This window comes from Thermobia domestica, chromosome 8 (assembly GCF_964235325.1).
Source record: "Thermobia domestica chromosome 8, izTheDome1.hap1.1, whole genome shotgun sequence".
NCBI lineage: Eukaryota > Metazoa > Arthropoda > Insecta > Zygentoma > Lepismatidae > Thermobia > Thermobia domestica.
Genome location: NC_137461.1, coordinates 198,176,438 through 198,194,123, shown reverse-complemented (window position 1 = coordinate 198,194,123; position 17,686 = coordinate 198,176,438). Strand labels below are relative to the sequence as shown.

The 17,686-nt window shown below is 34.2% G+C and overlaps 1 protein-coding gene across 1 annotated transcript in view; it reads right to left on the bottom strand.

Moving 5' to 3' along the window:
• The window catches only part of LOC145691917 (uncharacterized), a 92,294-nt gene extending 82,611 nt beyond the window's left edge, over positions 1 to 9,683 (bottom strand). The window contains exons 1-2 of the mRNA XM_081767225.1: positions 9,606 to 9,683; positions 4,117 to 4,162 (exon numbers count right to left, since the gene is read on the bottom strand). Of these exons, the coding sequence (XP_081623351.1) occupies positions 4,117 to 4,162; positions 9,606 to 9,674 (115 nt within the window). The 5' untranslated portion in view covers positions 9,675 to 9,683. The remainder of the gene's footprint in view (positions 1 to 4,116; positions 4,163 to 9,605) is intronic.
• Positions 9,684 to 17,686: the final 8,003 nt, after the last annotated feature.

Genomic DNA, 17,686 nt, shown 5'->3' with positions numbered 1-17,686 from the left:
ATAAATAATTATAACTTATGTTCCGTAATTCATTTCAAACTTTTCCCCATGATGCAACCACAAACAACATGCAACATTGTTTTCAATGTGAACAAGTGAATTATGGAAGATTCTCCCTCCCCTTAAAACGAAACTTTTCGAAAACGTTGGGACACATGCTCATTCATTTTCAATGAGAAGTTTATATACTGAGTTTTATTTTCCTAACTTGGCGGGCTCGTGAGATACTGTATCTTTTACGTGATTTTTGAACCATCTTCCCCTGGGATGCGCACTTGACTGTTTTCCCGCAATGCGAACAGAAACAACAGGCAGCATTGCTTTCAAACTATAGAAAGTGCTCCCCTTTCCCCACAAAAATGAAAATTTCAATAAAGCTGGAACAGGGTCCACTTATTTTTGACGAGGATTTTATAGAAATAGTTTCAACTTCCTAATTTGGAAACACTGTCAGATAATAAGTTCTTCACATAGATTTTGACACCCTGCCTCGTGGTAGAGCATGATTAAAAACCTAGTTCGAGATACGTGATAATTACATCCGAAAATTATTCCAAACAGCTTTACCGTTTCTCCGTTACTGTGGGCACAAACAAGATTCTTTTCATTTTTATATAATAGATAACAGCTGAACACTGTTACAAGTATTTGATCCAGTGCAAACAAAATTCGATATGCATGATTACCAAACCTTTCTTGTTTTCAATGGTATTCTCTTCTGATTATAAACACACATTTTAAGCCAATGCTGATACTAGGTACATACTAATAAGTACGATTAAAAACAGTAATTGTGATCACATTAAGGTTATTGTTTCAATCCATGTTTTGAAATATATTTTTTGAGGTGGACTTTTTTGGGTTTTATTGTTTTTCATATGTTTTTTCCCAATAAAACACACTGTGGAAGTTTGGGCTGGGGAAAATTCCAGCAACCCTGATTACAACAATGCACACATCTTTATACAGTACATTTAAAATATAACGCAGCGTGTCTCAATTCTTTTTTGATTCTTTCAAGGTGGTGTTGACAAGTTATAACTGAATAAAATCAGGAAACGAAAATTTTTGTCGGATGTTTTTTTTAAATGGTGTTATTTCTCCTTTTCTGAGATATATTGAAACAAATCTTATACCGAACGAAAGGACATTTAAATGCATTTCAAATGAGCTATTTTTCATATTTTTTTAAAAAAATAATTAACATTAATTCATGAATTATATTCGTCTAAATAAAAGCCTACCCTTTCGCCTGACGAGGAAAATCTTACGAATGGCAGAAGTTTCAAATACATTTTTCCACTGTCAAGTCAAAGGCAGTCGAGTATCAAAAATTTGCAGAACACAGATTTTGAAATGCTAAATACAATAAAAGAAGAAGCATTTAGCTTTTTCTGCCTCATTTGAACGTTGCCTGTTTGAGACTATATACCTAATAAAATCCGATTAGGACATTTCTAATACATTTACTGTGTAGGTATTTCATAAGCATCTTCAATTTGTAATGTTTTATAATCATAATTCTCTCTAGTTCCCCTTGTAAACTTAACGAACATTGGTGAATATAACTTTTTCTACTCTTTTCTCAAAATCGTCGGAAACTTATACTTACACAAAAGAAATATTCATATAACGATGCAACGTAACATCAGTATAAAAATACATCCTGAGATTTTTAATGTTAAAGGTACCCTGAGTTAAAAACACACACATACTTAAACGTGAAGTTACGTAATGGGGAAAAGCATTATAAAACTTGCTCCGAAGCACTTTAAGTAAAGACTCATCATCATCATAGGTATTCTGCCTTTATTGGCAGGTCACTTGCCGCAGCTGAGAAGCTTCCATGCTCCACGGTCCTCCGCTAACCTTTTCGTCTTCACGTATGATCTTTCTGTTTTAATATCATCCATTAATTGTAGTCTCCTTCGCCCCCTCCCTCTCTTTCCCGCCAACATACCCTCTAGGACGTCCCTCATGATGCAATCCCTTCTTAGGCAATGTCCCAACCAGTTTCTCTTCCTCTTCCTAATAATATCTAAAAATGATCTTTTCTCACCCACCATTTCTAACATTCGTTTTCCGCTCGACCCAACTAACTCTTTCCATTCTTCTCCACACCCACATTTCGAAGGCTTCCAGTCGATTTTCGTCACCCTTACGCAATGTCCACGTTTCCGCCCCATACAGCACAACACTCCACACGAAGCATTTTATGAGTCTTTTTCTCAACTCTTTGTTCAAGGTCCCACAAAACAGACTTTTCTTTCTTTTAAAGGCTTCTTTCGCCATTCCTATCCTTGCTTTTATTTCACGTTCGCATTTCATATCATTACTAAGGACACTATCCAGGTATCGAAAACTATTCACTTGTTCTATTTTCTCCCTTCCTACTTTTATATTTGACACAGACCCCTTTGTTCCAATCACCATGGCTTTTGTCTTTCTAACATTTATTTTCATCCCATATTCTTCAAAGCCCCTTCTCATTTTTTCTAACATTTTATTGATTTTCTTTTCAGATTCTGCAACAAGGGCCATATCGTCTGCAAATCTTATGCATCTAATCATTCTACCTCCTACCGAAATGCCATCATCATCATGTAGGCTCTTTTTCACTATCTCTTCTAGATAGACATTAAATATTGTTGGCGAGAGGCAGCATCCTTGTCGAACTCCCCTTCCAATTGCACTCTCTTCCGTCAGTTCTTCCCCTATCCTAACACTTACTTGTTGGTTCATGTATAAGTTTCGTATGAGTCTTCTATCTTTCCATTCCAACCCTATCTTTGTTAGAACTCCCAACAACAATTCCCAATTCACGCGGTCAAAAGCCTTTTCTAGATCAATAAATACAACATACACCTCTTTCCCTTTTTCTATAAATCTTTCACCGATCACCCTTAATAATCCAATAGCATCTCTTGTGCCCTTGCCTCTTCTGAACCAGAACTGCTCTTCCTCAACATCTTTATTTGTTCTTCCATATAACCTTCTGTTCAGTATTCGGAGCAGAATTTTAGCTGCATGAGATATGAGACTAATAGTTCTATAATCCTCACATCTCTTTCGGTTCGATTTCTTAGCCATCGGTATCATAATCGTTTTCAGAAAGTCTCTTGGCCATTCTCCTGTTTCATATATTTCATTGCATAGTCGCCACAATTCTTTCTTTCCCTTGTCTCCTATATTTTTAATGAATTCAATTGGTATGTTATCTATTCCTGTTGCCTTTCCATTCCTAATCTCGGATATAGCCTTTTCAAACTCATCCCGAAGAATACTAAATCCTTTATCATCCTCGCCTACTTCGTTTTCCACTAAGTAAAGACTAGATGTCACTTAAAAGGTAACTTATTAACATAGTGTTGTTCCTCAATTTTTCAGCGGATTATCTTTGATCACTACAAACTAAAGTAAATTTTTGATAAGGTATGTATATTAATTTTTATTCTCTTCTATCTCTTCATACATGTGATCCGGAAGCAAATCAAAATACACACGTGTCCCTGAGAATGTATTCTCGGACTCATAAGTCCTACTTCAATCGTATCTCAACCATATACGTACAGTATATCCATAAGTCAGATCTAAACTCCTCACTGAGCAAAACAATACCTTTATTGGAAAAAATATTACGAGTTTCGCCAACTTTTCACTTGGCTTCATCAGACACTATTGTTTTGCTCAATTAACATTTTAAATCAGACTTAAGTCTCTTAAAATCAAAGCTTATACAGTGGAAAATATTATGTATATCCATTATATGTTTGTATTTTCCTCATTTTTTATATCCTAAATATTGAAAACTGCAATCTATTTGTTTGGTTTTGAGTTATATCAATGACAAGTTTTATTTATTAGATGGAATTTTATAGTATATTATTACCAGATATAAATATACAGAATTAATTCTTTTGAAATTTACACATAAGACAATTTTCATTTTGTTTAAGGAAACAAAATAAAAGATATTTAATATGGCTACAACACACACACACACACACACACACACATATATATATATATATATATATATATATATATATATATATATATATATATATATATATAAAATTCAAAATACTAGAGTATACGTAGATCCTATTTACTCACCGAGATGAGTTGAATTATATTCCTGGTTGGATGCTTTGAAATGAGCCTTTAAAAAGTAAAAATATTAGTAACTATTACTGTGAACATTATCATACTTTCCTAAACTCTGACCATTATTCAATTACAAGAGCTTTTACCTACAAGAGCTTTACGAGAACTAATAACTGAAACTTGAAACTTTGCTGTTTATGAATTTCTAACGCTCTCAAATTGAGTATAGTTTTGCAAGACAAAGTTTTCTGATATTTACATGAGTAATACCCCTGCCATTATTCATGTTTATATGAACAAAGAAAATACGTTGTTATTTCTTTCGTATATTATCATAATTAAAAGTAGATATTATCAACATCACACCTATTAATTAATAATGATCAGTCGACAACTATTTCCTTTGGAATTACTCATAATATATAATATTATATAGATTTCAGATTCCCTCCTTGCTTACAGTTGTGAACTAAAATAACGGTAGTTACATGTGCGTAAACACAAGTTGTTATTTATGGAACTAGCCAGGTGGCACATAAAATGATCGGAGGATTAAATGGTAAAGTAATTTCTTGAGCTTCATTGGTGTTGGTCTATTATGCATGTAAAATGTGTAGTATTCCTTGAGAAGTTAATACACGTCTGTTTTATGTTCTCGGTGGAATTATGCCAGCTAGAAAACCAGTAAAAAATGGCAAACAGTGTTATAGTTTCAATGAAAACAAAGTGTTGTGCAAACGTAAGCTTGATTTCATTCTCATTTCAGGACAACGTGGACTTAGGATGATAAAAAAAACAACAAACAAACCATTTGAGCCACTCAAAAGGGAGAGTTTAGTGTTAAAATACAAACATCCTCGGCCTACAGTTCTTCGCTTTCCAGAAAACGTCATGACCACCCATCAAGACAAAGATGTACTATAACGTCAACCAGGAAATTTTCTGCAGCATTAGGAATATCTAGATGTTCAATGTAACCAAACCTACAACTAGATTTGAATCTGCTTCCTTATAAAATTACAGTATTGCCTAAAATTACTAAGACAACTTACTAAACTTAGTGAGACATGTTGTACTTGTTTTTTTTTTTTATGAAAAATTCGGAGAATATGTTTGTTTTTAAATATATTTCCGAACTTAATACATTGTGGACAATGGTAAGCTCAAACTGACCAGATTTGAATCCTTGTCACTTCCTTCTTTTGGAATTTCTTAAGGAAGAGATATTCAAACACTCAGACAATGTGATACAAATCAAAATGAAGTCATTCAGCGTCCAGTGAGGTCACTGAGGATATACGTCACTACGTAGTGACAAACGTAGCTACCCGTTTGAAAAATGTTATCAGTGAAATTGTTGATCATAGTAAGCACATAATAAAGTTAAATACATCTATCGGTTTTAGGACATAGTGCATTCTATGATTTCTGAAAATATTATTAAAATATTTATATAAAAACTAAGCCTCTCATCATTATGTGTGCCATCTTCTAATTTGATATTTATTTATTTATTAATAGGTCGTTTATTGTAATAGAATCTCAAGATGTGAATGTTCGAGTGGACAGACCAAATAATGAAAAGGCAATAACTACGTTCATTCTAGAAGCTGTAAAATAATAAGGTATGTTATTCTAGTTGTTGCAGTGGCACGTCTGAATAACCCGATTATCGGAAAAATTACCATGTATGTCATCTATACTTTTCAATGGCCAATTACTTATTTATACATATAAAAACAATAATCAATCAATGATATATATGGTATTTTGTTCAAATCTTTCCTATATTTCAGTGAGCTCCGTAATGCCTTGTTCATAGAACTTATTTTTATCGTTGAAAAACTTAAAAAAAAAGTTGTTGATACATCCTTAATGTGAATTAAACAAAGATAGCTTAACAAGTGGAAATCTAACAGCGCAAGGTCAGATGAGTATGGAGAGAATTACACATATCTTCAAGCTTTAATAATTTTTCATATGTGATCAAACTTGTGTCACATTTTGCATTGCCATAATAGAACAAAACGCTTTTAAATTAACGTGCTCTGGATGTTAAAATGATTTATTCGTTGAAACTCTCATCCTTTCAAAACTATGCGCTCGAATATAACTTTTATTTAGTAAAACTATTGATGTTTGAGTCGAATCATCACGTCGGAACGGAGGCGTTTTGGGCACCACATTGTTGTAAACAATATACTTCTTATCTCCAGTTATCAGCGTCAATAAAAAGTCGGTTTCCTAATGTTTAATGAACATATCTCGGATGCTTCTTAAAGCAATCGTGAACACTAAAATAATTATTTTCAATGTTTCTGCAATCTCTCGTGCCGAAAAATTTAGATTTGACTTGATCAACAATGCTTTTGTCTTGTCATCATTAGCTTCAGTGGGCCTCCCTTGACTAAACATCGTTATTGAGATCACAAACCACAACAGAAGTTTGTGAATATTGATGTAGAGCACTACTACCGTAAACTTTATGCAACATTTCTTAAGCTTGACGCACGTTTCTCACTTTACGAATGTAAATATAAATAAACATGACAAAATTACAAGTTTCGTCTTTGATCTTCAAGTCCCAAAACTCAACATAATTACTCATTTTAAAAATGAATCTAAAATTGTTACTTGTACATACTGACATAATGTACATTGAACATAATATAAACGAAAATTACTGACTGCATCCAAACATGAATTAACTTAGGAGACACGGTGGCTCAGTGGTAGAACGTTCACCTCTGGTGCATTAGATCTCGGATTCAAATCCCGCTCCCACCAAGTGAGCTTTGTGGTCTAAAAACAATGTGTCCGTGGGATCTTCAGGGTTCTCCCGTTTCCTCTCCCTTTCTTCATTCCACCATTTCACTTATTTCTCATCCTCACAGTCTCCTTTATCCTAGCCGGCATAATCGTGGGACGAAAAACTCAAAATTTTCATTTCATTTTTGAATTCGTCATGAATTTATGACATCATTCACTAACCCTTAAGGACATATGTGAAGTTTTTTGGTACCCACCGAGTACTCACTACGTAATTTCAGCTTATCATGCATCAAATTATACACTATAACGTTAGAAATGTTGAGCATGTTAAACAATGTTCGAAAATAGATTCGACGTTCGTTACAAACTGACTTTTCAATAACCGTGACATTCTGTTAACTTGTTGCTGTTACTGGACTCCTGGCACGTGCCAAGTCCACATGGTTCACACGGTTTTCTTCAAACAATTTGCATCGCCTGGAGATGATACTACGGTCCATATAGTTTTCCGCATACACGAGGATGATTTTCCAGTGAATTTCTCTCTAGAGTATTCATTTTGTGCACAAGATACGACCTATACCTCAAATAGGTTGTAATAGGTTCCATTGCCTCTCACAAGTCATATTACTTTTGTTAGGCACACACGTTGTAGAACAACTGCCAACCACATGAACTTTAAAGTACTTCCTTTTAAATTCTTACATCGCAGATTGGTCTGATATCGAGTGAAAAACTTGTTGTGCGTTATTTATTAATCCGTCATCGTATTATCTTATTGTTAATATCAGTGCATTATATTCAGATCCTCCGCATGTCTTATTTCGTGGCTTTTTGTTAATTTGGAAATATCCTTGGAAAACTTTAGGCTATATCTTTAAATACTTTTCAAATAATTCAAGCACAGTACAGAGATAATGTACGTTCCAACTTAGTTTTCCGATTTTAACACGAAAAACACATTTAATGACTGTACTCTGAAAGGGGAAATCCTAAAAAGTGATTCAAAAGGCAAAGAAAATCGATAATACAATAAAAAAGAAAAAGTGAAAATCGGTGAATATACTGCTATTGCAACTAAATGTCAATAGAGATATTAGGGTAAAAGTAACGACAAAAATGTTTAACTAAAAAGTTTAATGGTGTTAGCAATAAGTAAATGTTTTGAAAATATAGTAGGTTTCGCGAAAAAAGTATTATTGAAAAAGTATAAATAAATTAAAATTTGATTATAACTATATGTGACATTTATTGGTTCCGCTTAAATTCCAGAGATAGGGCGTTTAAAACACTATGCATAAATTCTTTATTTCAAATCTTTTACCACCATATAACAGTAAATAATTATGTGAACAATGATGTTAAGCCAACATCAAATCCAAAATAGATAAAGCTTTAGTTTGTAGCTTTGATATTGTAAACTAAATTCTCTGAAGCTCAGGATAAAGTGTTTCTCGAACACAGAACGACATGTAAGGAAGATAGGATTTTTAAAAAGAGAAAGAGGAAAAACAAAAAAAAAATATTTCTGATTTTTGCCTTATGATACCTTTATTTTCCCTGAGAGTTTCCATTTAGGTAACCAGTAAAACATACATCAAGATGTATAACTTCCAGGAAATTGATAAGATGATTAGGTAAACAATACACTATTTGTGATATGATAATAGAATTTCTTACAAATGTTTGGAAAAATTACGTCAGTTTGAAAACAATGAAGACAACCAACCTCAAACTGAACATGAGATCCAGAAGGGTGTGTAAACGCACTTTCTTGATATAGGATCCCCTACAGAGGAAGGAAGGTAGTTCTTAAACAAGCAGGTCATATATGAGTTATTTTTTAAAAAAAGAAAGGCAAAATTTACATCCTTTTAAAAGAAAGCTGGCTTTTAATTGAAAAATATTCGTTTCTAAAATTCTGGCGTTCTTGTATAATAATAATAATAATAATAATAATAATAATAATAATAATAATAATAATAATAATAATAATAATAATAATAATAATAATAATAATATGAAATTGACATGTTGCTAGTTACTTATTCCACAGTTTTCAAGTCTTTAAAATCTCATGGAGACATGTTCTACAGATCATATTTATGCAAATTAAGTACAGAAAACAAATTCCATCTAAGTCGAAACTAACTTGTCCATGTACTAGCTTTAATATTTGTGTAACTATATGTTTGTTTGTTCATAAAATAAATAAAACGAGAAGTAAAAAAGGAAAATTAGATATGAACAATTAGAATTGTTAATTAACCAATTTTACCTATACAATTCAACGGGAGAAAGTATCGTGCAATACAAGTTCACATTTATAGAATATTAGTCCAATTCTGTCTTTAATTATTTTCTGTCTATATTCTTAATGGCAAGCGAATATATTTAGAACATACTTTCTTTTCCCACATTACAGATTCAAGATGTGGTTACTTGCAAAATTTTAAGAAAAGTTAAATGAGTAATAATTGCACTGTAATTCATTCGTTTCAATAAGCAGTTTCATTTCAAATGTCACGAATGTCAATAATCGCATATTGTAATTTGGATTCTCAAATATTAACATTATAAGAATAAATAAGTTAAAAGCGATGAATTCATAATGTTATGAGGAGGTGCTCCAGGTTACAAGTAGTACGCAAGGGTTATGATATGTCCTTTAATATTGATACACAACTAGTAAGTAAGTAAATATACAAAAGAATAATTAAAAGTACCTTTATCTGGCCAACATGTAAGTATAGAAATACATTATTAACAATGACATCTCCATTCTCTATCCACATTAAACTTCCATCCAATGATATCGCTGAATCGTTTAATCCTATCCTTAATGAAATAATAGATTATCATATCTGTTATTTGTTGTAATGTAATACACATATTACATAGTAGATTCAATAATAATAACTTTTGTTCTGATGAATCCGTTCTAATCAAATCAATTACTAAACATTCACTAATTCTAAAAAAATATTACTTGCTACGTTTTAGTATATGTTAGTTGCTAAAATTCGCATACACAAATAAATCACAAGGTTTAAAGTTTTACAATTTTTAACTACAGAATAATAAACCAAAAGTATAAGTGTCCCTCAAATAATGAGAAAATTTTAAACAAATCATTATAATTTATAGAAAAGTAAACATGGAAAAATATTGTTTCTAAGGAAATTCAGTTTGAACTCGCTCCGCAGCGAGAGTGTAAATTAAGTTAATGTTAGAGAGCCAAGTAAAAGAAAATGTTTATAACGAATCAGTGGCTTTAATTTTTTTAAATGTCATCTATTGCCCTAATAAAATTGTTCTAATTATATCATTTATATTTAATTAATGATGTAATAAAAACTAACTAACCAACTAACTCTATGGCCCATGGAACCCGGAGGTTCAATGCCGCGTTCATAAAAGCTCTCCACTGACTTCTATCGTTAGCTAACTGCATCCCGTTTCTACTTTGTATTCCAATCTCTGCGAGATCCATCTTAATATTATCCTCCCATCTGCGCCTATGTCTTCCTAATGGTCGTTTTCCGAGTGGTCTTCCAGTCAAGACTTTGAAAGCCTTTCTACTTTCTTCCATTCTAGCTACATAACCCGCCCACCAAAGCCTCCTACACTTGACGACCCTAACAATGTTGGGTAAACCATATAACTTATGTAGTTCCTCGTTATGAAGTTTCCGCCATTCCCCATTCCCGTTCCTCTTGGGTCCTGAATATTCGTCTCAGGATCTTGTTCTCAAACAGTTTCAGTCTATGTTCTTCCCTCAGAGTAAGTGACCATGTTTCGCAACCATACAGAACAACAGGCATGATTATCGTTTAGTGTATTTTAAGCTTCAAATTCCTCGACAGAATTCGTGACGGCAAGAGATTTTGAACCGAAAAATAACACGAATTCCCTGTTTTTAGTCGACATTTAATTACTTCGTGAATATGATTTTCATCTGTTAATATTGACCGTAGATATTTGAAACTATCCACTTTATCAAAAGTATTATTTAATAATTTAACGCATCCATAATTTCCTGTATTACGGTCCTGACGCACTTCAATGTATTTAGTTTTCTCTGCATTCACTTCTAAACCCAAGTTCCTGAAAGCGTTTAATAACATCTCTGCATTTTTTCTATTGTTCTCCTACCATACCCTATTAAAGTTACATCATCAGCATATGCCATAACCTGGTGAATACCGTTCAACTCTAGGATTGGTTGCGATTTTCCTTATAGCTTATTCCAGAACAAAGTTAAATAATAATGGCGACAACGCATCTCCTTGTTTCAGGCCATTTTCGACGTGAAAGCTCGTGGGCAAAATTTTTTCTACCAACTTTACTTTGGGATTCATTTAAACATATCTTAATTAATCTAATTAGCTTTCTAGGTATTCCAAGTTCTGTAAGAACGTTGTATAATGTTTCTCTCCTAACCGAGTCATACGCCTTTCTAAAATCAATAAATAGTTGATGTAGCGGGGTATTGTATTCCCACTTTTTTTTCGAGTATTTGGCGAATGGTAAATATTTGATCGATAATTGATCGATTTCGTCTAAATCCGCACTGATAATCTCCAATAATTGCATCTGCGTATGGGGTCAATCTTGGTAATAGAATATTTGAAAGGACGTTATAGGATGTTCACAGAAGGGAAATGCCTCGATAATTATTACAGTCAGTTTTGTCGTCTTGTGAATTGAAACAATGATTCATTCTTTTCATCCTTGTGACAATTCTTCCTTGCTCCAGATAAGGAGAATGAGGTTGTGTATCTTGTTCCACAATTTTTCGCCTCCAGCTCAAATTAACTCCGCCGGAATTTCATCTACACACAGAGATTTGTGTTTCTTTAATTTCTTCATAGCTATTTCTACTTCTATTCAGTTGGGTTCTGGAATATACGGTTCTGCGGTGTGTATCTCCTTTTGTCCACGCACACTAGTTTTTGGTTGCGTGTTAAGCAAATCGTCAAAGAAATCTTTCCATCTATTTAAGATGCTTTCCGTATCAGTGAGAACTGTACCGTCAGATTTCTTTAATATATAAGCACTAGGTTGAAAGACTTTTTAAAATTCGCTGATCCCATTATACATGTCCCGGATGTTTTATTTTTACTATTATCTTCAAGTTCCTTAATTTTTAGCTTTCAGAAAATCGCGTTTGTTTGTTCTAGAAGTTTTTAAAGTTTCCCGCCTGATGTCTATGAAATTTTGTGTAGTTATTTCATTCGGATTTTGTAGCCAGTATAATTTTGCCTGTTTTCTCTTCTTTGCTAGTTTTGACCATTCCTGGTAGAACCATGATTTGTTACTACGTATTTCCGTGTGTCCCCAATTTTTCTTTTGCTGAACTTTTAATGCTATCTCTAATTTCAATCCAGGTATCCTCAACACTAGTGCACTCCGAATTTTCTAAAGCTGAGAATCTATTCGAAACTTCAATCTGGTATTCCTCTCTTAACTGGCTCTCTTCTAATTTCTTTAAATTGAATCTCTCCGTTTTCGGACAATGAATATTACCTTTATTCAACGATAATCTCTCTCGTATTATCGCTGCTACCAGGTAGTGATCTGTGTTGCAATCATCCCTCTCTAAACGATCGGACATCAATTATGCTAGATTGCTTTCTTCTATCTACTGAAACGTGATCAATTTGGTTACGTGTTTCTCCGTCTGGTGATTTCCACGTATATTTATGAACATTGCGATGCGAGAATTTTTTACTCTTTACGATTAGGTTTTTGGATGTTGCAAAGTTCACGAGTCTAACACCGTTGTCATTACTTATGCAGACTTTCGTTCCCTATAAGCGGTTTGAAAATATCCTCTCGTCTTATCTTCGCATTGAAATCCCCTAATAGAATTTTCAGATGATATCGTGGGAGTTGGTTAAATATTCGTTCCACTGCTTCGTAAAAAACTGTCTTTTATATCGTCATCCTTATCTTCAGTTGGGGCATGTACATTTAAAACAATATCACACCAACGTCCCTTAAGAGTAATAAAAGAAAGTCTGTCAGTAACAAATTCAACTCGTTTAAATGCTGGTAATATTCGTTTGTGAACGAGAAACCTTGTTCCTAATTGGTGATTTTTATTTCCTTCCCGTAAAAGAACGTACAATTTCCGGAATTCACAGATCTATTTCCTTCCCACCAAACTTCCTGAACTCCTGCTAGGTCCATCCTGTATTTCTCTAACTCACTCATTACGGATTTTTAAGCGCATGCCCTATAAAGACTTCTAATATTCCAAATCTCCAATCTAATATTCCAATCTAATGTTCCAAATCTCATGTCCATTTTCTTTTGCTGAGGTCATGCCAAGTTATCAGTCCCTGTCCGGGGCTATTGTGACTATTTCTGAACAAGTGCTTTTGTTACAGGAGGAGGTTCTTAGCCTCACCCAAACCCCCAAGCTGGAAGACCACTTCTAGTCGGTTGTCCGCGACTGCTTATTCAGTATATTCGCAGCTAACCTCTATATCTAGAGGCCTTCTCGATCCGCAACCTGAGGACGCTCCATGCCCACGTTTACACGCATTAATGATGTATTGTTTTTATTTATATATCGATACGATTGTAGTTCAGGTTTCTGACAAGTACTACCTACAATATGTTTTTCTTTATGAAAATATACAGAACTACTTTATTAAAAATATATAACTGTTGACCCGTTCCTAATATTGGTACAGAACGGACTCAAATTTTGTAGTAGGTATACTTTGACATTTTGGAGTAAAACAGATTTCTTGCAGGATATTAGGCTTAGTTTTACGTATAAGCTTAAACATAATTAAATATTTGAAATCTTCAGCCAGAGGTTTTGTATTAAATATACACTAGAGTCTCGTTTAATCGAATTTGATAGAACCCTTGGCGTTTCGTTTAAACGAAAATTCGGCTAAATCTCAATTAAGATCTTTTGTTATACAGTACTGTATATTTGGTACATTATTAGCGTAAAAGACTTTGTTTCTAACATATGCTTTCACAACTGAGCAATACTATGCTAAAACCGTACAACTTAAAAAATGAAGTCTAATTTAACTTCTGAAAAAAGTTGGTAATTTCTTTTGTTTATGATTAGACTAATATTTGTTTAGTGATCTTGTTAAGCCGGAAATTCAGTTAATCGGGATTTTGTTTAACGAGACTAATGTACTCAAATGTGTAGGCAATTTGAAAAAACTCTGTTAGTGCATATGTAAAAGATAATGTGAGATAGAGTCATAAGTCCTTTGACACCGTATACAGTAGAACAATACGGAATGAACAATGGAAAGATAAGGTTCTGTTTTAGTTTACTCGGCAGCTAAAGCTGCTCAAACTGAAATATGAGGTAGAAAATCTTCCGAATTTTGAAGAAAGTACAATAATATGCTTTATGTGGAAACAGGGTTACCAGACCCAATGTTTACCCGGACGTACATCTTTCTCGAACCCTAAGAACGATCCGGGCGTGTACTTAAGAAAACGAAAAATTAGCTTTATTATTATTTTTTTAGAGACAACTGCTACGGAGTATAGGCGTGTGTAAATATTTGTAAGTATTAATATAGATCCATTGCACTTTTCCCAGGAAATATGACACATCCCGATATAAGCGCTAAGGAAAGAATGTTTCTGTAATTTTTATTGTAAAAGTTTGTGTATATAAATTATAATTCCTGCTACACTATGAAGAATTTTATAACTGTTAGTGTTCTACGTTTATGCCCTATAAGCTATAAGATTCGTCTGTAATAAAAGTGGATTATTATGGACGAATTGGTGGAATGAGAATGTGGGGAAACGCAGAATCTCTAGAAAACTCACGGACACGATGTTGTCCACCAGAAAATAATTTGGCCTGGGATAGAACTTATTACCCCTCACACCACAGTTTAACATTTTACCAATGATCTACGGCTCTCCCACTAAATGATTTTTCGAGTAATGTACATCTTTATGTGAAATCTAAGACTGTTATTTTTTAAAGTCTACCAAATGGCAACACTATGAGGAGAATATCTTTCGGCAGCTGATATTCATCGTGATCTATGTACTATTTACAGAAAAATATAATGAATTAAAATATCGTACGTAAATAGTGACGAAAGTTTAAAAATGGGTAAACTAATATGTTCCATGAGGAATTAAATGGTAGCTCGTATATGGGAGTGCTAGTTTCTTGGGGAGCAAGAATACATTTTTGGGGGGCAGCTATTTTCTTTTACGTAACGATAAGGATATTTTTATATTTCTTGACCTACATTACAATTCAAAATATCTAGGGACTAGTGTTAGTCACCTGGGAATAGGCACTCCACTCTGGAGTCGTCACCGATTTGTAGGCATCGATTGACTCATGCAGAAATTTACGGAAAATGTATAGTACTTCCGATCATGGTATCTGAATTTTCGTCACACTTTCTGCAAATTTGTAGTGTTGATTAAATCGTGCTACCACAATATTTGTTCTCGTTTCATTAAAAAAAAAAAAAAGAAAAAAGAAAAAGAAATATTCTTTCTTTGAAGCACGACACACACTGATTGAATTCCCAGAGCTGTATCTACAGATTTTGGACCGAAAAGAATCCAGTTCCCCCTACACTAGAAGTCTGTACGAGCCAGAATTTTTAGCCCAGCCATTCATCAGTGAAAGGAGATAATGAAACGCAAGTTACCACAATCATAGATAATGCTATTCTACAACAGAAAATATGAACCGGAAGAATGTTCAGTATTGCAATCCATAGAAATTACAGTGTTGCCAGAAAAACAATTTCTCTAAAATCTAAGTTAAGGCAGCGAGTAGAGGAATGAACTCAATTGCATTTGATTACGTATCATGTTGTTTTGGTTTCTTGTGAACTACTTTTTAATTAACATTATTATTTACTTTTAATAACTGTATGTTAAAACTATTTTGCTTCTTACAAACTAAATACAACTATTATTTAAAAGGTAGTTAACAGGAAACCAAAAGAATATGATACGTAACCAAATGCAGTTGAGTTCGTTTATCTACTCGCTGCCTTACCTTAGATTTTTGGGAATTGTTTTCTAGCAACACTGTAATTTCTATGGATTGCAACACTGAACATTCTTCAGGTTCATATCTTCTGTCGTAAAATAGCATTATCTATGGTTGTGGTAACTTGCATTTCATTATCCCCTTTCACTGATGAATAAACAAGCAAAAGAAAAATGGAAAATTTTGTATTATTTTTAGTAAGGCAGGCTCTTAATTTTGCAGTTGTGCTCTAAATGTTCTCCAGAAAGAATGATGCAATACAGCGTATTTACAAAGTTAGGCCCAAAAAGACCCAAAATATAGTTGTACTTTTAAAAATTTATGACCCGAGACCAGACCGGGCCCGAAGCGATATATGCTTTGTAGGTCCGAGTCCGTTTGAGAACAAAATCCTGAGACGAATATTCGGACCCAAGAGGAGCAGAAATGGGGAATGGCGGAAACTTCATAACGAGGAACTACATAATTTATATGGTTTACCAAACATTGTGAGGGTCGTCAAGGAGGCTTAGGTGGGCGGGTCATGTAGATAGAATGGAAGAAAGTAGATACGCTTTCAAAGTCTTGACTGGAAGACCAATCGGAAAACAGCCATTAGGAAGACCTAGACGCAGGTGGGAGGACAATATTAAGATGGATCTCGCAGAGCTTGGAATACAAAGTAGAAACTGGATGCAGTTAGCTAAGGATGGAAGTCAGTGGAGAGTTTTTGTGAACGCGGCATTGAACGTCCGGGTTACATAGGCCATAGAGTTAGTTAGTTAGTTAGTTAGGTCCGAGTCCGTCCCGGGAGGCATATTTGCGGATCCCAAACGTTTCAGATATCCTCTGATCTGATTGGCCGATACAGACATAATATCAGAGTCATGATCTACATATAGCACAAAGGAAACGGCAATAGTTGTCGGCTCTGGTAGACATTCGTGCTCGTGCTTTCGAGCAGTTGAGGTCGCAAAGCCTGCTGGGAGCATAATTCATACGATTTTCACACATTGGTAGTGTGGTGAACTTAGTGACATCTTTTTTTTGCCTATTTAGGCTCGTACGTTTAATATTTGTGGTGATTCCAATTTCTGTGTCTAGAGAATTTGAGCGTCATGTCTTATAAGAAAGAATTACAATACAAATTCATGTTTGATAAGCGTTATCGAAGTTCTCGACCTAATTCCAGTCAAGGGTACCAATGGCTGTTGGAGAAGTTTCCTCGCCTGTTTGACCAGATTTGTGCTCTTCAACTTCATGAAGAAACTTTTAGTATTTATATTAAGTTTAAATCAATCAAAGATTATGACCAGTTTGCCTCGACAGTGCCTGAGACTGTGACCTTTAATCACATGGACGGTAACGTAAGTACATTAAGAATTTTACCGGCCGAGGATCCTGTGAAATTGGTGAGAGTTTATGATTTTCCATTGGAAGATCCAGTGCAATTATTGGAAGAACATTTTCGTGCCTATGGATTGGTAAAGCGAGTAGAACGACAGTATTGGGCGGCACCGTTTCCTACAGGCATTGATAGTGGTGCGCGGGTCATACATATTGAGCTAACTAAGCATAATCCCTCTAGATTGATCGTTCAAGGTTACAAAGTGAATGTTTCATATGAAGGTCAGCCAATTACTTGTTTTTTTTTTTTGCCAGAGCACGTCACATGCCGTGTCTAATTGTCATTTGAAGAAGAAAAATAGTGCTATGGGGGGGAAAACCGACCCCGCCGCCAGTGATTATGACTGAATTGGGGAAGGTATGGCGATCTAATCCGCTTCCGGCTTCTTCCGA